At 37.5% G+C, this 24,754-nt stretch overlaps 1 protein-coding gene and 1 long non-coding RNA gene across 3 annotated transcripts in view; both read right to left on the minus strand.

The window, feature by feature from the left end:
- LOC135220113 (uncharacterized) overlaps nucleotides 1-1,275 on the minus strand; it is a 25,168-nt gene extending 23,893 nt beyond the window's left edge. For both annotated transcript variants that reach the window (XR_010315573.1, XR_010315572.1), the window contains exons 1-2: nucleotides 1,198-1,275; nucleotides 750-863 (exon numbers count right to left, since the gene is read on the minus strand). This is a non-coding gene — a long non-coding RNA (uncharacterized LOC135220113). The remainder of the gene's footprint in view (nucleotides 1-749; nucleotides 864-1,197) is intronic.
- A 3,842-nt stretch (nucleotides 1,276-5,117) lies between these two features.
- Nucleotides 5,118-15,723, minus strand: LOC135218726 (uncharacterized). Its single transcript, XM_064255175.1, has 3 exons — nucleotides 15,711-15,723; nucleotides 12,999-13,102; nucleotides 5,118-5,414 (listed from the first exon to the last, which is right to left on the minus strand). Exons 1-3 carry the CDS (start codon nucleotides 15,721-15,723, stop codon nucleotides 5,118-5,120), a joined length of 414 nt encoding a protein of 137 aa, XP_064111245.1.
- Between the last annotated feature and the right edge of the window lie 9,031 nt (nucleotides 15,724-24,754).

Below are 24,754 nucleotides of genomic sequence, written 5' to 3' on the forward strand. Positions count from 1 at the left end.
TTGTCCATTGAAATACTTCCATACATCTTCCCAGGTACACTCTGCAAATTTATGTTTCTATAAGTATTTAAAACACACTTCCTTCAGTACAAATTTTTATATGTAAAGGGCAATTTCTGCCTGTCTGTTCGCTATGCACGCCCAGACTATGGAAGCTAAGGGCACCAAATTACTACCATAGACTCCTTTTCTCCCCAGGAAAGTTTTAGTCGAAATCCGAAATTCGAGGGCCATTTCTAAGGGGATCTTAACCCCTCTTTTTTCATAAGCCCTCATCTTTCAAAACTTTTGGAGTTGACAGCAAACTCATTGGATTTTTCTCAACTTCTTTGGCTTGACAGGATCTCAAGTGATTACTTATTCTGAAAGTGATTGCATAATCCGCCCTGTAGGGGTTGTCATCACGGACAGCATGCCCCTTTCTATCCCGAGCAACGTCGGGTACATCAGCTGGTATATATATATATATATATATATATATATATATATATATATATATATATATATATATATGTATGTATGTATAAAATAAATATATTTATGATGCACTCCAAGGTCAGCATTCTGATAACGGTGCCTTTGGATGTTTTTCTTCTATGAAACGGAGAGAGAAATTATACAACACTTCTCTATAGAAAAGAAAAAAAAAAACACACAGAATTGTCTTTGGATAAACTTGAGCTTATTCCTTTAGAGGCTCTCGTGCTCTTAGGAGCAGTCAGGAATAAAAAGGAAGGAGTTGGACCTACCCTTCTCTCTTGAGGAATTACGTTGGAACGCCTGGCGGGATATTTCCGCGGTTGGTTTGTGATGGCTTTTCTGGGCATTGTTTCTACTTCTTCTTCTTCTTTTCCTTCTTCTTCCTGTGTGGCAAGGGAGGTGTGTTGATTTTAAGTGTGATCCCTTTCGTATAATCTCCTTAGGTTAATGTAGTACCTCCACATTCATGCAGATGATATTAACAATAACACAAGCGCTCGGTATCATTAGTTACACAGTATATGCAATCTCGTGAATAATTGTACACATGGACACTACTATGCTTAAACAAAGTGCACTACGTAATCCGCAAGTGAAAAGTCTAGCTACAAAACTATATTGAAAAAAATGGACAGAATCATTGCCCAGCATTATAGCAAGAGTAAATACCAAAATAGTGAAAGGATATTCGATGACAACTCCAAAGTAAAAACTTACATTAAATAGTGACAGAAGTAACTCAGTCAGTGTAGCTCATTGTGGAACGGCATCAGACGATGGACTAACGGCTCTGAGGTACATGCAATTCGATATTGATTTGAGATGCCTGTCTTGGGTAGTTCATTGTGTTCTCGCAAGGTTCCAGGTATGACATAGCGAATGTAAAGCATGATGCATAATTATTCTGTGAATGTGTATAAAGTACAGAATAACCACAATTCATGAAAGTAGGTATGTGTGTACGGTCAAGGTTCAGTGGTAGATCATTGGGTTCGCATTTGTTAGGGCCGTAGTTAGTTATTTCCTTTTGGAGATTCTCCCAATTCGTTGTTTAAAGCGACTTTGATTACTGATTTTTATATGCCGACATAATATGAATACGCATTACTGGTTGGCTGTTTCTGAGCCAGTAAGTTGTTATTACCTCGTGAAGACTTTAGTTATTGGTTATTATAAACCTGCAAGTCATTTTTGCCTTCTCTCCTCTCAAGGGTTATTTATAATTCAAGAATTTATTATTACCTTTACAGTGGAGAATCTATTTTGTTTCTAAACCGGGGAATTGTTGTTAACTTTTGGAAACTCTCATTACAGATTGTCCTAAGCCTGTAAATTGATACGACCCTTTGCAATACTCGTTACTTGTTGCGGAAAATCGTTATTACTTTTGGCAACTCTTATTTCTGAGTTTTTACAAATCGTTTTCACCTATGAGATTTTGATCACTAGGTTTTTGCAAGCAGGCAGATCGTTATTACCTTTGAAGATTCTAATTACTGTTTTTTGTAAGCAGGTAAATCTTATTACCTTTGGAGATTCTGATTACTGGGTTTTGCAAAAAAGTAAATCATTATTACCTTTGAAGATTCTGATTACTGGGTTTTTCCAAACAGGTAAATCGTTATTAACTTTGGAGATTCTAATTACTGTTTTTTGTAAGCAGGTAAATCGTTATTACCTTTGGAGATTCTAATTACTGTTTTTTGTAAGCAGGTAAATCGTTATTACCTTTGGAGATTCTGATTACTGTTTTTTGTAAGCAAGTAAACCGTTATTAACTTTGGAGATTCTAATTACTGTTTTTCTATAAGCAGGTAAATCGTTATTACCTTTGGAGATTCTAATTACTGTTTTTTGTAAGCAGGTAAATCGTTATTACCTTTGGAGATTCTCATTACTGTTTTTTGTAAGCAGGTAAATCATTATTACCTTTAAAGATTCTAATTACTGTTTTTGTAAGCAGGTAAATCGTTATTACTTTTGGAGATTCTGATTACTGGGTTTTTGCAAACAGGTAAATCGTTATTACCTTTGGAGATTCTGATTACTGGGTTTTTGCAAACAGGTAAATCGTTATTACCTTTGGAGATTCTAATTGCTGTTATTTGTAAGCAGGTAAATCGTTGATACCTTTGGAGATTCTAATTACTGTTTTTTATAAGCAGGTAAATCGTTATTACCTTTGGAGATTCTTATTACTGGGTTTTTGCAAACAGGTAAATCATGATTACCTTTAGAGATTCTGATTACTGGGTTTTAGCAAGAACGTAAATCGTTATTACCTATGAAGATTCTGATTACTGGGTTTTTGCAAGCAGATAAATCGTTATTGCCTTTGAAGATTCTAGTTACTGGGCTTTTGCAAGCGGGTAAATCGTTCTTATCTTTGATTATTCTGATTTTTGGTTTTTACAAGCAGGCAAAAATTTGTTATCCTTTAGAGATTCTGATTACTTAGCTTTTGCAAGCAGGTAAATCGGTATTACCTTTGGAGATTCTGTTTACTGGGTTTTTGCAACGGGCAAATCTTTGTTACCTGTAAAGATTTTGATTAGTTGATTATGCAAGCAGACAAATCGTTTTTACTTACAGAGATTCTGATTACTGGGTTTTTGCAAGCAGGTAAATCGTTATTCCCTTTGATGAATATGATTACTGGGTTATTGTAGGCAGGAAATCATTATTAGCTTCGAAGAATCCGATTACTGAGTTTTCGTAAGTAGGTAAATCGTCATTACCATGGTGATTCCGATTACCGACGTTTTCCTGACCTCCAAAGTGTTTTTTACTTTGATTATCATTATTTTTGACAAAAAAGTCAATTCCTGAGGTTCCTAGAGCTGCATGAGTAATACTTGAAAAATTTTCACTTTTATACAACGATATATGATCTACATAAGCTTTCTGGGCCTCACTATGACCCATTTTTCTCCAGGCTATACTCCTTAGATTTCCTGGGGATATGGTAACTACTCAGTTTTCTCTATGCGTGATTGGTGAATTTATTAACTACTTACCAAATCCTTATAGGTTATCAAGATTTCTTATCAAAATATTAACCAGTGTTGATCAACCTCTTGATTCTCTTAACGTTACCTAAAGCTACACTTTAGGTTCTCATTAATCAGAAGAGACAAACGCTGGACCCATAAAGTTTACACAAATTTATTGCAGCAGATCCAAAAGAATACAGTTTCCTATCGTCCAATAAAACGTCTAGACGTAGTCTGTCTAAAACATTAGAAAAATGGAAACACTTTCATCGGATAAAACCTTTTCATCATAATTATCATCATTCATGTATTCAGCGTATGTTTATTTACCTCCTAAATATCTTGCAATGATATTCATCTTAATAAAACTGGGTGCCTAAGGAACCCTACAGGTAATCAGAATTACATATAAACCAATCTTACCCATTACAGAAAGTTCATTCATTCATATCACGAAAAGTTTAATATAATTTTATAGGAGCTAGATCCTTTCACAGGTTCGAACTGTTACTTACTTTCAAAGGACGTTTACTTCATTAAAATTGCGCGCATAATTTCCTTTGCAATCATATTTTGCAATTTTTAAGGCAGAACTCACAGAGGCATTGATAATTTTATTCATAGGCAAGTATACGCCTTTCTTTTATATATAACTTCAAGTGTCACACCTAAAATGTCGCTCTTCTCCACAAATCAAAACAACCATTATTTTTCTATCATTTTTATGAATAATATACTTTCTCCCTCGACTACAACATTAAAGGTGTCCTTTTCTCGATTCTGGGTGTTTGGCAAATGAAACAGAATAAGAGATAATTGGATTATGGCAAAGCATAATTCACCTGTTGCATTGAAATGACCAAATATTAGCAAACTATCATTTACAGGTTCAAATACAGAATCGAATGCATTATACTAATAGAGACAAAATATAATGCAAATGTTCGAAAGATCTAGTTACTTTCAAATATGTATCTAAGAATCAACCAACTAGTCGTAAGCAAATCTTGATCAGGATACAAAAACACACACACACAAGTTTGATTTCAAGAGTTACCTTTGAATTGCTCTCTCATGATCGTTCTGGATAATATCTTTGAGCATCTGACCAAGTCTGGTTTTCGCCTGCGATGTTTTTTTGTGCTCCTAATCAATTCTGTCCATTCTATTCTTTCTCGTGCTTATGCGTTTGCCATTATTTCCATATTTCCTCTTCTGATATCCCTTGGGCCATCCTCTGCTGCTGGCCTTCAGTTTCTTACTGATCCATTAATTAGTTATAGTGAACTTTATCGCAATATTTATTAGTGGATGTATTAGTAGGGAAAATGAATCCAGACTTGGCAGTTAATTTCGCATTATGTGTCTACGAATTTCTTCCCCCACCTCCATCACATCCTCCTCCTCCTCCTCCTCCTCCTCTTCCTCCATCACATCCCTCCTCCTCCATCACATCCTTCTCCTCCTCCCCTCCTCCTCCTCCTCCTCCTCCTCCTTCCCATCCCACCTCCTCCGCCTCCTCCTCCTCCTCCTCCTCCCCGCTTCCCTCCCTTTCCCCTCCTCCTCTCTCCTCCATCCACAATCCCCCTCCTCCAATCACATCCTCCTTCCCTCCTCCTCCCTCCTCTCCTCCATCACACCTCCTCATCCTCCTCCTCCTCCTCCTCCTCCTCCATCACATCCTCCTCCTCCTCCTCCTCCTCCATCAAATCCTCCTCCTCCAACATATCCTCCTCCTCCATCAAATCCTCCAACATATCCTCCTCCTCCAACAAATCCTCCTCCACTATATCCCCATCCTCCTCCTATTCCCCAAAAACCTCCTGTTGATACCCATTCTCCTCCTCCTCCACCTCCTCCCCCTGCCCAGCTTCCATTTGTGTAAAACGAGTCTCCTCTTCTGTTCCTGAACATTTCTTGAGCTTCATCGATGTGCCATAACTGAAAAAGAAATGTTGTTCAAATTAATCGTTTAATTGAATGATATCAAATTGAATTAAATGCTGAACCCCATATCAAGAAGAAACATTGCCTCAAATCATAAAGCTAACTGTCATACATATGCAGTTACTAGGTCATCGTTATAGGACGAGTTATTGATTCATCAGACATTATAAGAGGAAGTATAAGACCAGAAGATCAGTGGAAGAAAGTGTTTTAGAAACCTGATCATATCACTAAAAAGTAAATGAATCCGTTAATCTCAAGTAACTGAATCATTCCATCATGGTAAGAAGACTTGCTGAATTATAAGTATTGTTGTGGGAAGAACGAGTGAATCTTAAGTGCTATTATGGTGGGAAGAGTTACTGAATCTTAAGCAGCATGGTAAAAAGAGTTCTTGAATGATAAGTATCAAGGTAGGAATAGTTACTGAATGGTAAAAATCAAGGTAGAAACTGTTACTTAAACATAAGTATCATGGCAGAAAGAGGTACCTAATTGAAAGTGGCATGACTCTTAAACATCACGGTAGAAAGGGTTACTGGATCGTATGCATCATGGTAAAAAGAATAACCTTATCATGAGTATCATGGCAGAAAGAGTTACTGAATAGTAAGATCGTAAGTAGCATAGTAGAAAGAGTTACTGAAATTAAGTATCATGGTAGAATGAATAACTGAATCGTTTCATGGTAGCCATAGTTACTAACCAAATCTTAAATATCATGGTATAAAGAGTAACTCAGTCATAAGTCCCATGGTAGAAAGTTACTGAACTGTAAGTTAAAAGAATTACTAAATCATAAGTATATAATAGCTAGGGATAGTCAATTGTAAGTATCATGGTAGAAAGAGATTCTGAATTATATGCTTCATGGTAGATATAGTTATTGAATCATAAGTTCTAAGGCAGAAAGAGATACTTAATCATAAATATTATGGCAGATGGGGTTACTGAATCGTATCGTGGTAGATCGAGTTACTGAATCATAAGCATCATAATAAAAAAGGTTACTAAATCGTAAGTATCATGGTAGAAAGATTTACTTGATCATAACATGGTAGAAGTAGTTACTGAATTGTAAGTATCATGGTAGAAAGAGTTACTTGGTCATAAGTATCGTGGTAGGAAGAGTTACTCAATCATGCCGTCATGAAGTAAGCAGTTAATAAATCATAAGTATCATGGTAGACAGTGTTACTGAATTGTAAGTATAATGGTAGAAAGGGTTACTCAGTCATTAGTATGATGGAAAGAAGACATAGTGAATCGTAAATTGCACCGTAGAAAGAATTACTGAATTAAAAGCATCTTGGTAGAAAGAGTTACTGAATCATATGTATCATGGTATGAATAACAAGTGTCATGTAGGATGAGATACTAGATTGTAAGCGTCATTGTAGGGAGAGTTACAAAATCTTACATTTCATGGTAGGGAAATTTACTTAATCATAACAGGGAGAGTTCGTCAATCATAAGGATCATGGTAGGAAGAGTCATTGAATCATGAATATCATGGCATAAGGAATTACAGAGTTATATGTATCATAGTAGACACCATTGAGTCATAAGTATTATGGTAGAAAGAGTTACTGAATCGTAATTATCATGGTAGGGAGAGCTACTGAATCGAAAGTGTCATGGTAGGAAGAATTGCTAAGCCATTAGTATCATAGCAGCAAGGTAAATAATTGTAGAAAGTGCTACTGAATTTAAAATATCAACGTAGGAAGAGGTACTGAATCCTGATGTCTATGGTAGGAAGAGTTGCTAAATTGAAAGTATCATGGGAGGAAGAGGCACTGAATCATAACATGGTAGAAAGTGTTACTGAATCATACGTATCATGGTAGAGCAAATGATTAGATAATTAGTAATCATGATATGAGGAGAATAATTAGATGATAAGTATCATGATACAGAGAATTGCTGAATCATGAAAATCATGGTAGGAAGAGTTACTATTTCATAAATATCACCATATAAAAGATCTACTTAATCATTGGTACAATGAAACTTATTGGATCATAAATGTTCAGAGAGAAATCAAGAGCTATTAAATTTGATGGCCATTGCTCAGAGTCACTGAACTAAGGGTTTCATAGCATGAAGAGTTATTGATAGATAAACACTCCATATAAAAAGTTAACATTTTATCTTAAATTATTTTGCTTTTTAGCTTCATTTACATATTTATTTGTCCACTCAAATATCCACTAAAAGCATGTCTGTTGCCTAGAAATTTATCTGTACAATAGCGTTAGACAAGAGGCTGATAAAGATACGAATTTATTTCTAAATGAATTTCATATCTATAGAAATACAGCAAATAAGCTCTCGAATATCTGACTCTTGATTATCCGACGCTCAAAATTATCCGGACTCTGGACCAAAGATATATGATATATGTAAATTTTAACAAAATAAAAAAAAATGCTATACAATAGTTGGAAATGTTAACACTACTTGAAATCGTGAAGAGAGTGATAAAAGTTTTGGAGGTGTGGGGGCCCTCTAGAGGTGTTCCCATTTGTGGGGAGGGGGTCAGATGGTTTGGTATCATAGGAGAGGAGGAGCGGTAAGGCTGTTTAGAGAAAGACTCGCCCACAGAAAGGGTTGTTTTGGGAGATAAATGAGGCAGGGATGGAGCTTCTCTGAGTAGGAGGGGGGTGATAATGCAGTGTGGCATGGGTGGAGAGGGATAGGCAGGCATCTGACTTCATTGGAGCTTGTTATTTTTTTCTTATTTTTTTATTTTTATGCTTTTTCCACATTTTATTACAGGATATGTACAGTAGTGTACTGTAACTTGTAATGAAATACATCAAACACAATGCAAAGGTAAAGAAGAGATACAGTACATATATATATATATATATATATATAGATATATTATACATATATATATATATATATATATATAATATAAAGAGAGAGAGAGAGAGACGAGAAGGAGAGAGAGAGAGAGAGAGAGACTCGACTCGCGGCTATTGCATTAATTGAAGTCTATAGCAAACTCACACCTTTCCTTTTTTTTTATTCTATTTTAGGCTATTCTCAATCTTATTTTCATGGCACAAAAGATGAAAAAATCAATAAAATATAAAACCCAAAAGAGACAAATGTATTTCATACCTCTAGTGTGTATGTGCTTATAATACACTTCATTCTCTTTTACTTTTATTCTATACTCTTTATTTTTACAGTATTTCCTCATTTGTCGATTCTATGCGTTTTGTCATAACTTCCACATCAGGGATTTTGAAAAAACAATCAAATTTATGATCCTGAAGAGATAGGATCTATCCCCTGGAGTGTGCACATACATTATAAACACATACACACCGTCTCTTTGGTTGGTGGCATCAAGACTAGATATGAATAGTAGAACCTACTGCCAACATCTACAAATTCATATAAATATTCTCAATCAAGGATGAAATATCAACAATAATATTCCCTTGTATACTGTTACGATATGTGAGATAATCATACTTAAAGTCAACTAAACTTCTAATAAATTACTGTACAGAAAATCAAGCAAACCACGAAATAAAAGCAACGCATAATACTGCGATAAGAAACACTTACATGAACATGCTCACAAAATGAGAGAGCTAAATAGAGATACTCTTGTTGGCTTAAAAAACATGACATTGCTGTAAACATCATGAGAAGTGACTTTGTTTTTCGCTTTTTATTGGCTGATACAGTTATGTCATTAGTTAAATCATATGGTAGAAGGTGTGGGGTAGGACAAGCGCTGCTTTTTGAAAGTCTTCCTCGCTATTTGGGGAAACGTATACGTCATTGTGATTTTTTTTATATTTAATGGCATATGTATATAAACATAATTTAAGCTAATTGGCTGCATTCGGAAATTGTCAATGCACTTGGTAATAAAGACTGTTTTCCAACTTTGTACATTCGTGCGTGATCAGATGCTTGTTAGAACTGTTGTGTGTACCCATTGCTTTTGCATGATATACCCTGAGGACATAACTCTCATTGCAGTGCCTGATGCATTGCAGGTCCTGCTGGTGTTGACCCTTCAACAGAAACTAAAAATCACTAAGAGAATGGAGGCAGGTTGGTCTAGGTCCGTATCATGGAGGAGCATGGCATTGTTCGGTCAACCTTGAACGATATCAAGACTTCCCAGGACAAACTGAAGAAATACGCGACAAAATTCAGGAAGGAAGAAGATTGCCAGGAGCCAGGCCCGGGAGATCATAGCAAATACCCATTATGAGGCCACTGAAAAATCGGCCTTGAGTGGTTTCGACAGTAAATGGCTGCTGGCATGAACATATGCAGCGCTGAGTTGAAGGCTGCAGTTACAAAGTTCATAAGCTTGCATAAGGCTGTAGACTTCAAGGAGTCTACAGATTGGCTGTTTTAATTCAAATTTCGATATGTGAGATCTAACAAGGAGACTTAAGGCAAAGTTTTGGATGCTTTTGAAGAAAGAATAGAGGAATTTGCCAGACTTTGCAAGATTTGATGATAATTGAGGACATTATTCTAGGGCCAATCTACAATGCTGACAAAACTAGTTTATTCTATCGCTCCTTACCCACTAACACCTTCGCTGATGAGAAGGAAATTAATTTACTCTGTCATAAACTTTCCAGACAATGCGTTTCTGTTTTATTATGTGCAGGTGCTGCTGGTGGGCATCATTGCAAACCAGTGGTAGCTGAACATGCAAAGTAACCATTTATCCTGTGTAGGTTGATGAATATGTTCCCAGTGATTTGATGTCATTCAGCAAATACTCGGTTCACCACCAAGATCATAAGGCTGTTCATCATCAGACACAACTTTGGCATTGCTAGACATTGGATGAAGGCTAGGTTCTCATAGACAATGCACCTGAGTATCAAAGCCCAGTTGGTTGGTGACAAAGATTGTATTTGGGTCAGGTAATTGCCTCATAATAGAGCTGCACTCATTCAGCCAATGTACTAAAGGGTTATTGTTGCAAAAAAATTTCTATACCGGAGGAATTTCCTGGAAGAGGTGATGGTATTATGGTAGGACAAGGAGGAGCAAGGCTTGGGTACACTTGGGAAATGGACACTGTGGAACCTTATAAAGTATCCTCTGAAGTCTGCTATCTACAACTTCGCAGATGCTTGGAGGGACACCGCCTTACAGACCCTCAATCATGCTTAGAATCTTATTTTGAATGGAGAGGATTGCATGCCGGACTTCCATGGATTTGAAGTCGACAACTTCCGTGCCCAACTTGCTGCGGCGTCAATAACATAGATGAGTGATACCAGCTTTAGTAACCATACATCAATGAATCACTCAATTCGCTACTGGAGGTGACAGCATTCCCACTGATGACTTACGGGAGTGGCTGGATAACGATGGTGGCAACTTTGGTTACCAACTTCTCTCCAACAGCAAGATAGCTGCTGCAATTTCTGGTGGTGATGTGGAAGCACCTGAAGGCAAGGCGGTTTCAGAACGAGTGCCCTATCCAAGCATATGCGCATGGCCTTCTACACATCGATACGTTTATTAAGGTATTGGAAAACACCAACATGGACCCAGGGTCTGGACACATCTGCACAATTGCAAGAGTACCAAAGGACTGTCTTTTCGAACCAGAATCATTGTTCATATTGTCAAAGTATCCTCAACAGCTCCCTCAAATCCCAAACTGCCAAGCACCCAACCCGTCACCATTCACTCATTTGGTAACTCAGTCCTTCAGCTTGGAACCACAAGTGAGTATGTACCAGGCCACCACTCCCAGGTAACAGGTTACGCTTCTCACGCTGCAAGCGACAAGACGTCGTCAACTTCCATAATTCTCACAACTCTACTCATAGCAACGCATCAAGTGGCGCCAAAGGCGAGCACACTTGATTTTCGTCTGTATAGAAGTTATAGAAGGCTAATATTTAATGATTGTACTCTGTTGGTCCATTAGCTTCTTGGCCACTGATTGGCCAGCAATTCATATAAATAATGATGTATTCATTAATAAAGATCATTTCACAATCATAGCTCTTGTCTCAATTAACTCCTGCTATAGGTACTTTTGGTGCCTTTATTGACCTCGACCTTCTAGGCACCTCTACGCTTCTTGCGTCTGCTTCACTATTTAATGTCTCCCAGGAGTCATGAGAAGAAGATGCCGGTCTTGATAGCATAGTCGAGTTAGTGGAGGGGTAGGGAGTGGAGGAGGAGGACTTTTAACTCTTACAAGTTTTAAAAGTATCTGATCATCATAAGCACCATGGACAGCACATGCAGTTAGATGACAGAGGAAAAGTACTATTATAGTCGCAGGTTTTTTCATGTCATGTATTTTACAATGTTTGGGGAAAATAGAGAAAAAATGTTGTGTAACCTATCGCAATGCATGTTGTGTAAAAAACAGAAAAAACTAGTTTACACTTTTGTATAGGATGTAATTTACAGTATTCGGGAAAATGAAACATTGTTTATGCAGCCTGCTGAACTGTGTTGCGTATGAGGGTAAAAAGGATTTTATTTTCTTATTTATGAGTGCTGTGTATAAGAGAAGGTAGTTGATTGCTTTTTCCAACAAGTCTTCAGTTTAAAGTGTGATGATTGTTGTTCAAAAGTATATTTAGTATTAACGGTTAAGTAGCATTGACTGGTAAGGTGAAGAAGGATATGGAGTGGCCATTGAACACCCGCAGAGTTCTTTGCTTGCAGTTATCCAGATTTCACTCTTATCCGACAAGGCCTTGACTCTATAATAATCTGGATAATTGATAGATTTCTGTGTCGGCAAGTATATTAGCTTAATTTTTTAAGGAAGAATCCGTGAGATTGCATATACCCACCAAAATGATTGCGCTTGAGAGGAGGAGAGACCTTTCCTTGACATTGAACTGGCTGGGAAACCTGAGTGTGAGTTGGCATGAATTTCTGTTGTAGAAAATGTTTTCAACTTTGTCTGGGGGTATAAGGACCTGAAAACAATTGAAAACAGCGATTAGCTATTAACTTAGCGAGGATATCTCTAATGAAAACATTTGAAATACTGAAAAGCATAACAAAAGTAGACATGATATAATGGATGGAAACTAGCACTGAAAAGATACAACACATCCCATATGAACACATCTCAATGTGGGAACTTCTTTACATAAAAGATATGTGACACGTGGAAGACACGTGGAATAAACTGCCACCACAAGTTGTAAACAGCAAGTGTGGAAGAGTTTAAAAGAAAGTTAGACAAAATTATTAGGACACTGTGAATGAACAGTAAAACCTGCTCCTAGAGATAAATGAACACACGATGTTTCCTCGGATGGACTAACAAGTCTTTGAGACATCCTAATCCTTGTAACTCTCTCTCTCTCTAAGTTAAACATCCCAGGATGAAAGTATTAGTAAAACAGATAAATGTGATTTTGGACAGAGTCGTTCAGTTAATGATATAAGCATGAAAGCTGGTGGAATGTGTCACAACATTATTTTTGTTAAAATGGCTGTCAGTGCTTGGTGAAACGGCTATAAACCATAAAAAGTCACTTTTTCGCATCTTGCGGTCATTTGTTATTAATTTATTTTTATTAGACTTACTTTACAGTTCATAGGGTTGTTCAGTGCCCCCAGCATAAGAATTTTAGGCTCCTGGGCCACCATAAAGCTGCCCAAAACGATGGTCACAAAGATTGTTGCTATAACTAAAATCAGGTTTAAAAGGGATAGGTTAGAATTTGAGAAGGTGTTTATAAATGACTGCTTATACAATAGTGGGCAAGAAGATCTGTCTCTTCCTATAAAATGACGCAATGGCTTGCATGCTGCAAAGTTTCTACCTGTCAAGTTTCTAAAGGAATCCAAAGGATTGTATGCTAATAGTCAATATGCATGTAGGAAGCAGTTAGGTACCTGCGACACTTTTAAATTTGGCATGCCATTTGCATTTTAAAAGTATACCTTTAGATTTAGTAAATCATGAGGTACTTTTTTCAACTATTAGAATCTTGGAGTGGGTGAATATGTTTTAGGATTACTTCAAGATTTCCTCAATGGTAGGCAGCAGTTATGACTTCGACCATCGACGGATTGTCCTTAGTTTGTCAATTTTTCGTAAATTGTATTTCAACAGAACTTTCTCTATCGCCATTGATCCCTGATGGTCTGTTCCTACTGAGAGCGACCAGATTTGCTGAAAAGCAGCACCACAACTTTGGACTGTGAAAAAATATTCCTGAGGATATGCAATTAGAGCCTCAAAAATTCAAGTGGTGATTCAGTACCGCCAAACAATTCTCCTTTTGTACTTTTAATGAGTTGTTAACTTTTTATCTATCTATTTATTCATTAGTTAATTTATCATTGTTTATTAATTACTGACCCCTTCTTTCAGTATTTCCCATTGTCTCCTACAATGTCTTTCAAACCAACACCATATTCTTTGGAAGCTAGAATTTCAAGTCAATGGTCCATGTAGGCCTATTCCACATGAAGATGGTTCATTTTCTGCTTAATAATAATAATAATAATAATAATAATAATAATAATAATAATAATAATAATAATAATAATAATAATAATAGAAGTATAGCAGTCCTATGGCAAGAGTGACTCATTAGCCGAGTAAATATAATTTAGGTCAGACCAGTACAGCACCCCTAAAAAATATATTATTATAGGATAAAAGAAAGTGAATTGTGGGTTCTACTTGATCATTAGATTTTATTTTTTTATGTCTAACAAAAACAAAATGCCTTTGTTACTCATAGAAGAAATAAGAAAAGCCAAGAAAAACAAAATTCAAATATGCATTCTAGGTGATCAGTCATACGTATCAATGTGATTTTTGCTATTGCTTCACAGCACCCCCGGTGGGTGCAAGCGTCCAGGTTGAGAAACGCTGATTTAGAAGAAGACAAACTCTTTTAACAGAGAAACAAACATAAAGAGTGCAAGTCACTCACTGGCAGGCCACTCCAGAGACTGATACTGCCATGGACACTGAATAGCGGTAGGTGTTAGGTAAACATTAGGCTTAGTATCTCAAACACTGTGCAATAAGCCCCCGGGATAATAGATAGCCACAGACGAAATGACAGATTGTGCCAGAGCAGGAGAGCTGAACTAAGTGATAATAACATCTTTTAATGTTGTTGTGATGGTGTACATACTACTGTTATGCAAATGCATGAAAAATCTCAGATTATGGATGCAGAGTCAAAATGGCAAAAGATAAAGAACCCAGACCCTCCACAAGTAGAATTTTGTGTGGTGTTTGTATGTGTAAGGAAGATCATATATCAAAATTCAGAAAAGTAATGGACAATATAACTGAATGAGAGATTCAATCAAAATAGTAACACTTCAAATGGTGAAAAGCTTATTTCGAAGCTAAGAGCCTGTAGTTTTGTTGTTTAGGAGCAAAGGTATCACCAGTTATGCCTAGGAAATCTATACTATTAAGAAAGAGCGCACATTAATTAAGTTAAGCAAGTAAATAACGTAATACACCAAGAAATGTTATATCCTGTGGCCTTCTCAGAACCTGTGATATGCTCTATGGCCAATGAAGTTACCTACACAGAAACAACAACAGTTACAATAAGGTTGTCTGATACAGTCTCCCTTTTAAATGTTTAAAACAACTTGATGTGGATTCCTTTGGTGCATGCATTTATAGTGAAATTATTCAATCAGGTAAAGATGTAGATTTACATGAAAAAAGATCAATCACATCAAATTCAGTTGCAGCAGCAAAGGAGGTTTCGAAAAGAAATCCTCCATAGCAGTTCTTCAGTCCATGTACAGCATGGTACATGGTACTAGTTAAGTACATCTTACTTTCACCAGACCACTGAGCTGATTAGCAGCTCTCCTAGGGCTGCCCCGAAGGATTAAATATTTTCATGTGGCTAGGAACCAATTGGTCACCTAGCAACCGGACCTACAGTTTATTGTGGGATCCGAACCACATTATATCGAGGTACATGGTACAGAAATTAGATCACATTTGGGACATGGTGCAATCAAATCAGACGACTAGTGTACATTTTATGTAGTACTGCTGCTACACTGAAAGAAAAGATCAGTAATCCTCAGGCATCATACGTCTGTGATAAACCATTTGCTATGAAGGCCATGATGATTTTAGATGCAAGACAGAATGTGTAATGTGGAAGGTGCAAATGTATAAAGAATGACTATGCTGTACTTTGCTCTACAGTCGCCTTCAACAGATTCAGTATCATCGAGGACAAAGAGCCCAAAAATTGTCACCATTTACCACTCATTTGGATGTATACCCAACCATACCTTGACACGTCATACCCCTTAGTGGTTCTTAACCAGCGGTGCTCTCGCCCCTAGGGGGTGCGAGGCTGGTTCCTAAGGGGTGCGAGGATGCCTATGATTAATTCAAGCAAAACATATTTTTATATACGCGTTATATTTTCCTGAAAAAAAAAAACTTTTTTGCTTCAGAAGTGTTCTGAGATCATTTTTGTCATGAAAGAAATGTAAGCTATATGAATGAAGATAGAAAAAACGTGGCTTTGTTATTAATACACATCACATCAACTTTGTATTTTTGGCATTTTTTTGTATTTCAGCAATCGGGGGAGGGGGGGGGGGTGTGCGAGAACCGACTGCTGATTTGAAAGGGGTGCATAAACTGAAAAAGGTCAAGAACCACTGCATGATTAGAGGAATAACTGGCAGCCATCTTGAAAAACAGCCACCATATTGGAATTTCAAAGGGCTAACACTGTTTTGTATCAAAGCTAATAAAAAATAAATACTTTACCCAATTTCAGATTCGTGTTATCAATCGACACATTGTATGCATTATATGATATAGTATAAGGACACTAATTATTTTTCAAGCCAAAAGTTACATAATGATTACATACAGAAATCTCTTGACAATCATGCATAAACTGTGCAATGAAAATCATACATACCCTGTAGATATTCTTGTAAGTGTTTTCGATACAGCAGAGTTCCACACCATCTAAAAACTTTATCCGAAAATTTCGGTGATCATCAATCGGTATTACTTCTCCAAGACAGCCTCTCGGTGACAGCATAACTCTCCATTTCTGTGAACATGAATATAACTTGCATGAAAGCAAAAAAGGGTTTACATGTCCTTGGGACCAAATGAAAAAAACATGGGCCATTAATGCCTGAGAGGGTGTCGACCTATATTTTCAAAGTGATTGGTGGTTTACATGTTTTTGGCAGAAGTATCTTGTGACATAGGCAATCAGAACTAGGAGGTAAACTATTTGCATCTAGGTAAGTAAAATATGACTTGAATATAGAACGAAAGAGGAGAATTAGCCGTAATGAACATTTCCTGATAAACTAAAGTCAAACTTTGAATACATTTGGCTGTGTTTAATATCAATAATAAGACCAATTGTTATGGATATACTTATTCTTATATTCAAATTCTAGAAGTCATTTACGAAAAATATCTAAAAATGACTATTTGGGCTTAAATAACTTCTGCCTGTAGGGTAGAAACACTGTTGGTGTCAAATTATTGTTATTTTTTTTAATCCTCTCTGATAAATACCATTGAAAATGTTGATAAAGTTACTTAACTGACTCAGCCCACGGTAAGACCATTTCACAGAAAATCAGAAACTCTTAGAACCGAAAAGACGCTACATAGCTTGATCGGTCGAAACATACGAATCAAGTTCTGAATAAAAATTTGCGTTTTGACTCTGGCTGGTAACTGAAGATGCAATATTTATTTTGCCTTCCCAGAAAGTGGTGACGAGAAAATATTGCATCACTACAGTCATACTTTAACTGCTGAATCCGTTATTAATTTGGACACACACAGTCGTGATTCCCTAATACCAAGGCCTCTTCACTTCCAGCCCCTCCATATTGTACATTCTATTATCATAGCATCACCTACTATTTCCACAAGATCGAACCATATCAAAACACGCTGATCATCGTTTCACTTACGCTCACTTTTTCATCACTTTAGTATTTCTCCACATTACCTTCCGCCACCCTCAACACCACCCCCCCAAAGCCCCCACGGCCTTTCATTACACTACACGAACAGATCATCTCAGTAGCCTCAACCTCTCTTTCTTAATCGCATTTAACATCCACCACACTTCCATTTCTTAGAGAAGAGTTGGCTCAGCAAACTTCCTTTTATATACTCAAACCTTTGATTTCTTAGTCATGCGAGTTTCTCCCTAATCTTTTGCACTTCCCCTGCTGCCTTTCTTGGTTCGCCTGTTTTTTGGTTTAACTGCGCAAATCACCCACTTCCATTCTTCCACCATTCACATTGCATTGCTCCATCTTTGTTAATTCGTGTATTGTTAACATGAATCCGGCACACTGAATCATTACATTCTTCAGTAAGACTTACTTGTAAAGACTGAATTCCACAGCATTTCCTTTTTTCTTCCATTATCCACATCAGCAAACGATAATCAGGGCTAAAGACCCGAAACGTGGACCCTGTGATATACTCTTCTCCACAACAGAAACCTGAATCTACGGGTGAACTTGCAAAGAAGAGAACTGTTTCTGTGTCGTCCTTCACTACATATGATCCTCCTGCAATCACGAGTAAAAGTATGATAGCATGACTAGAAATGAGAGAGAGAGAGAGAGAGAGAGAGAGAGAGGAGAGAGAGAGAGAGAGAGAGAGAGAGAGAGAGAGAGAGAGAGAGAGAGAGAGAGAGAGAGAGATAGGGGCTTAACCTCAGTGGAAGGGATAAAGTGCCTGTCATGGTAATCGCTCTATAGCGAAGTAAAATATATCAAAGGAAAGGAAAAGGCATCTTCTTCAAGTAGGTCTGCAACAAGGAGGCATTCGCACACATGTTGGAGGCGCCTCTTCTCATGATTGTTCTAGAATCGCCAGGTGGGATATGGAACTCAACAGGCACCGACGTGTCGTGAGAAACGCAGCTTATTATAAGGCAACATTTCGCCTAGATCCTTCTAAAACGTTCCAGTCATCTCCGGAGTCTGTGACATTCGCTGGTAGGCCCCGCCCCCAGATCGCCGTATATATACGACTGACGAAGTAGGAGAGATCAGAGATCAGCAGAGATCATCAGAGAGAGATAAGAGAAGAAGGAACAGACAAAGGATAAGAGAAGAAGAATGCACATGAGTGTCTGATCGGATTCGAGTCAAGTCGTCCAGTTAGAGAGAGAACGACAGAGATATTTCTACGTTGAGCAAGCCTTCAGAGAAGGAACGTCCTACAAGTTGGTTTTGAGGAGTAACCTGCCCTTCGAGTATCAAGATTAGACATTTCTTTCTGCAGTACGGACTACGGAGTCAAGATGTCTAAAGTTCTACAGCTCTCCTTTGTGAAGCCATTGCTTCGAGCGTTGATTTTCGACAGCTGCAAAACTGGTCAGCAACTATTTCATTAGCTCATTGTAAGATTTTACTTTTGTTATGTAAATAGGAAAAACCATTCTGTATTTATCTTTGTTAGTAAGCTTGTAAATAAACCTTTGTTCTGTTTATGTTTCTTTCTATATTCCTATCCCCAGTTTCAACTGTTGGTGTTGAATCTTTTTTGTTTATTATAATATCGAACCTGTAGCACACCATGAGGGTCGGTGACCTCATTGGCGACCTTGCTAGGCTATTCGGTACCGCAACAGATTGAGACAGGGAGAATATAGAAAGAACCAGAATGAGTGAGATAGAGAAAGAGTTTATTGAGTCTGGTAAGCATCTATGTCTAGAGGGGAATGATCTTGAGTATGTTGAAAGGAAAGACAGGGAAAAGTATGAGAGAGATGAAAGAGTGGCTGAGAGAAATGAAAGAGCAGCTGAGAGAAAAATGCAGCGAGAGAAAGAGAGAAGCAATGAGAATGCAGCAAGAGAGAGGAATGATGATAATGCAGTAGGAAGAAAGAGAGAAAAAATGTAAGCATGAGTTGGAAATCGCTCAGTTAAGGCAAAGTACTCTTAGCAGTCAGACAGGCGAGAACGAAAATGAAACTGATAGGTTAGGTATGAGTGCAGTGCTGAAATTAGTACCAAAGTTTGATGAGGAAGATGTAACGAAATATTTCATGTGTTTTGAGAAGTTAATGGAAAGAGTAGGTTCTCTTAGAGAAATGTGGACTCTATATTCACAGTCAGTTTTGAGTGGTAGGGCACTTACTGTGGATAGTTGTATGTTAAGGAGGAATGTGATGATTATGATATTGTGAAAGAAACTGTTCTTAGCGCGTACAGGCTAGTACCAGAGGCGTACTGTAAGAAATTTAGAAGTTTGAGAAAGGATGAAAATATTACGTATGTAGAATACGGTAAGAAGTTAGAAAAGCTGTTTTTTTTTTTATTGGTTAACTTCCGCTCAAGTTGAGGATTTTGATGGTTTGAAGAACTTACTGTTGTTAGAAAACTTCAAACATAAAGTATCTCCTGAGATTAAACTTTATATAGAAGATAGGCGAGAAGTATCTTTTGCAGGAGCAACTAGGTTAGCTGACGAATATAGTTTGACTCATAATCTGTGTCAGTAAGACGCGAAATGATCCTTCGTCTGGTAGAGTAAAAAGCTGTAAAGGTGTCAGTTCTAGTAATAGCAATACGAGTAAAAGTAACTATTACTGTTATACATGCGGAAAACCTGGTCATACATCTAAGGTTTGTAAGAATAAAGTGGCATCTAGTGGCTCAGAATTAACTTGTTTCCGATGTAATGGGAAAGGGCATTTAGCAAGAAATTGTGCAGTAGAAAGGAAGGACGGTAAGAAACCAGTGTCTCTAGTTAACCTTTCGTCAAGTAGGAATGATGAGATGAGAGAAACTAGGAAATTAAGTATTTTTATTTGGATGGCCCGAAGGATTCGATATTGTTACTTGGCTGACCCGAAGGATTCGATATTTTTACTTGGATGGCCCGCAGGATTAGATATTTCTACATGGCTGGCCAGAAGGATTAGATATTTTTGCTTAAATGGCCAGAAGGATTAGATATTTTTATTTGGCTAGCCCGAAGGACTAGATATTTTTACTTGGCTAGCCCAAAGGACTAGATATTTTTACTTGGCTAGCCCAAAGGACTAGATATTTTTACTTGGCTAGCCCAAAGGACTAGATATTTTTACTTGGCTAGCCCGAAGGATTAGATATTTTTATTTGGCAAGCCCGGAGGATTAGATATTTTTACTTGGCTAGCCCAAGATAGAAATTTTTAACTTGGCTAGCCCAGGACTAGATATGTGGATGGCTAGCCCAAAGGACTAGATATTTTTACTTGGCTAGCCCAAAGGACTAGATATTTTTACTTGGCTAGCCCGAAGGATTAGATATTTTTATTTGGCAAGCCCGGAGGATTAGATATTTTTACTTGGCTAGCCCAAAGGACTAGATATTTTTACTTGGCTAGCCCAAAGGACTAGATATTTTTACTTGGCTAGCCCAAAGGACTAGATATTTTTACTTGGCTAGGCCCAGGCCACCCCCCCAAGGAATAGATATTTTTACTGGTTAGCGGACTAGCCCAAAGAAGGATTAGATATATATTTTTTTTATTTGGCAAGCCGGAAAGGATTAGAAATTTTTATTTGGCAAGCCGGAGGATTTTTTTTTTTTTTTTTAGAAATTTTTTTTTTTTTTACTTGGCTAGTCCGGAGGAAATATTTTTTAATTTGGTATGGGTTGAAATTTAGGCCCATTGTTTACTTTTGGCTGGCCCCGAAGGGTTTGATTTTTTTACTTGGCTGGCCCGATAGGATTAGTACTTTTTACTGGCTTAGATTCTAGATATTTTACTTGATTAGGCCGGAGATTTTTTAGATATATTTTTGGGACCTGGCTGGCCCGAAGGATTAGATATGTCTTACTTGGCTAGCCGAAGGATTAGTATTTTTTTTTACTTGGCTGGCCCGAAGGATTAGATATTTTTACTTTACTGGCCAGACGATTAGATATTTTTACTTGGCTAGCCCGAAGGATTAGATATTTTTACTTTACTGGCCAGACGATTAGATATTTTTACTTGGCTGGCCCGAAGGATTAGATATTTTTACTTTACTGGCCAGACGATTAGATATTTTTACTTGGCTGGCCCGAAGGATTAGATATTTTTATTTGGATGGCCTGAAGGATTCGATGTTTTTACTTGGCTGGCCCAAGGGATTCGATATTTTTATTTGGATGGCCCGAGGGATTCGATATTTTTACTTGGCTGGCCCGAATGATTAGATATTTTTACTTGGCTGACCCGAGGATTAGATATTTTTATTTGGATGGCACGAAGGATTAGATATTTTTACTTGGCTGGTCCGAGGGATTAGATATTTTTAATTGGATGGCCAGAGGGATTCGATATTTTTACTTGGCTGGCCCGAATGCTTAGATATTTTTACTTGGCTGGCCCGAGGGAGTAGATATTTTTATTTGGATGGCACGATGGATTAGATATTTTTACTTGGCTGGCCCGAAGCATTAGATATTTTTACTTGGATGGCCCAAAGGATTAGATATTTTTACTTGGCTGGCCCGAATGATTAGATATTTTTGCTTGGCTGGCCCGAGGGAGTAGATATTTTTATTTGGATGGCACGAAGGATTAGATATATTTACTTGGATGGCCCGAAGGATTAGATATTTTTACTTGGCTGGCCCGAAGGATTAGATATTTTTACTTGGATGGCCCGAAGGATTAGATATTTTTACTTGGATGGCCCGAAGGATTAGATATTTTTACTTGGATGGCCCGAAGGATTAGATTTTTATGGATGGCCAAGGATTAGATTTTTTATTGGATGGCCGGTTAGATCTTTTTACTTGGATGGCCCGAAGGATTAGATATTTTTACTTGGCTGGCCCGAAGGATTAGATATTTTTACTTGGCTGGCCCGAAGGATTAGATATTTTTACTTAGCTGGCCTGAAGGATTAGATATTTTTACTTGGTTGGCCCGGAGGATTAAATATTTTTATTTGGCTGGCCCGAAGGGCTAATTATTTTTTCTTGGATGGCCTGAAGGATTGATATTTTTACTTGGCTGGCCTGAAAGATTAGATATTTTTACTTGGCTGGCCCGAAGATTAGATATTTTTACCCTTGGCTTTGGCACCGAAGGATTAGATAATTTTTACTTAAATGGCCCGAAGGATAGAATTTTTACCTTGGGATGGCCCGAAGATTAGTATTTTTATTTGGCTGGCCCGAAGGATTAGATATTTTTTTATTTTGGCGGGCCCTGAAGGATTAGATAATTGGATTTTTGGCTTGGAGGGAAATTAGAAAATTTTTTTTCTTTTAAATTTGGATTTTTCTTGGCCCAAGAATTAGAATTTTTTTACTTGTCTGGCCTGAAGGATTGAATATTTTTTACCTTGGACTTGGCCCGAAGGATTAGATATTTTACTTGGCTGGCCCGAAGGATTAGATTTTTATTTTATTGGGCTTTTTTGGCCCCGAAGATTAGATATTTTTATTTGGCTGGCCCGAAGATTAGATATTTTTATTTGGCTGGCCCGAAGATTAGATATTTTTATTTGGCTGGCCCGAAGATTAGATATTTTTATTTGGCTGGCCCGAAGATTAGATATTTTTTACTTGTCGGCTCCCGAAGATTAGATATTTTTTTGATTGGCCCTAGCCGAAGAAGATTAGATATTTTTACTTGGATGGCCCGAAGATTAGATATTTTTACTTGTCTGGCCTGAAGGATTAGATATTTTTACTTGACTGGCCCGAAGGATTAGATATTTTTACTTGGATGGCCCGAAGATTAGATATTTTTACTTGGATGGCCTGAAGGATTAGATATTTTTACTTGACTGGCCCGAAGGATTAGATATTTTTACTTGGCTGGCCCGAAGATTAGATATTTTTATTTGGCTGGCCCGAAGATTAGATATTTTTATTTGGCTGGCCCGAAGATTAGATATTTTTATTTGGCTGGCCCGAAGATTAGATATTTTTACTTGGATGGCCCGGGGGGTTAGCTATTTTTAATTGGATGGCCGGGGGATTAGCTATTTTTAATTGGCGGGCCCAAAGGATTAGATATTTTTACTTGGCTGGCCCGAAGGATTAGATATGAATGAATTAGTGAAAGAAATGATTCATAAAATTAGACGTGACTAATAAATAAATTTTAAAAATAGTTTAATGTCTTTAAAAATCTCTATATGATTTATAAAAATTTATCTAAATATTATTAAAAATTTCTATACACTTTAAAAAGGAGATGAGAGCAGAAATGTCTGCTTCATCTCCCAAGATATTTGAGAGGGATTTACCCTGAAAATATCTTTCCCTTTGGTTAAAGTATCTGGGGCAAACCATCAGAATGTGCTCCACGGTTTGTATCTCGTCACAGTAAGAAGCACACACTGGTGGGCTGCTTCCTTCTAAAATAAACTGATGGGTTAAATAAGTGTGCCCAATCCTTAACCTCGTTAAAATAACCTCTGCTCGTCTGTCAAGCTGGAATGACGAAGGCCACGGCTGTATATTTTTCCTAATACTTCTGCACTTACTGTTATTGGCAAGAAGAGGAGAAGTCCACCTTTCTTGCCACTTACTTAATACAAAAGACCTAATAGGACCTTTTAGGTCTGTATGAGGCACTTTCCTGAAGGTTGTTTCTGGCAGAGCGCTAGCAGCTTTTGCTTCCCTGTCTGCAGTCTCGTTTCCGTGAATCCCCACATGAGAAGAAACCCAACAGAAAGAGACCGACTTACGCAGACAATATATACGAAAAAGCGACTCCTGAAGTTTTTGGATTAATGGATGAAAGCTATTAAATCTTTTGATAGCTTCTAAAATGCTTTTAGAATCAGAGTATACGACAAAATTAGTGTCACTACTTTGAAGAACTAAATCTAGGGCAGAGACTACGGCTGTTAATTCGGCAGTGAATATTGATGCAAAGTCAGGTAATTTAGCTGTATGCATGCTGTATCACCAAGGATAACAGCACACCCAACACCACTATCTGACTTTGATCCATCTGTATGAATCTTCACATAATTGGCATGGGTAACGTCGTGCTCTAAGAATTTTCCCCTAATCTTTTCTTCAGTACAATCCTTCTTCTTAAATTATTTCTTGCATACTAATGCTTCAGGAATAAGCCAAGGAGGATTTACAGGATGTTTTACTTCCAGGACTTTCTGGGATTTGAGATGGTTATCCCTAAAATCCTCATTCAGTCGAATTTGGAATGGTTTAGAAGCTCTTGTACCAGAGAAATTCCGCGAGTCTGTTTCCTTAAGTACTTCAAAGGAGGGATTTTTGGGAGCACTTTTCATTCTAGCCACGTATCGCAACCCTAGCTCTTGCCTTCTTAGATCTAGGGGAAGATGATCTGTGTC

The sequence above is a fragment of the Macrobrachium nipponense genome, chromosome 1, assembly GCF_015104395.2.
Source record: "Macrobrachium nipponense isolate FS-2020 chromosome 1, ASM1510439v2, whole genome shotgun sequence".
Taxonomy (NCBI): domain Eukaryota; kingdom Metazoa; phylum Arthropoda; class Malacostraca; order Decapoda; family Palaemonidae; genus Macrobrachium; species Macrobrachium nipponense.

Coding starts and splice junctions, on each gene's coding strand:
- LOC135218726 (XM_064255175.1), bottom strand. Junction 5,415..12,998: donor ACAACCCTATGAACTGTAAA/GTAAGTCTAATA, acceptor TTTCTTTTTCAG/TTATGGCACATCGATGAAGC.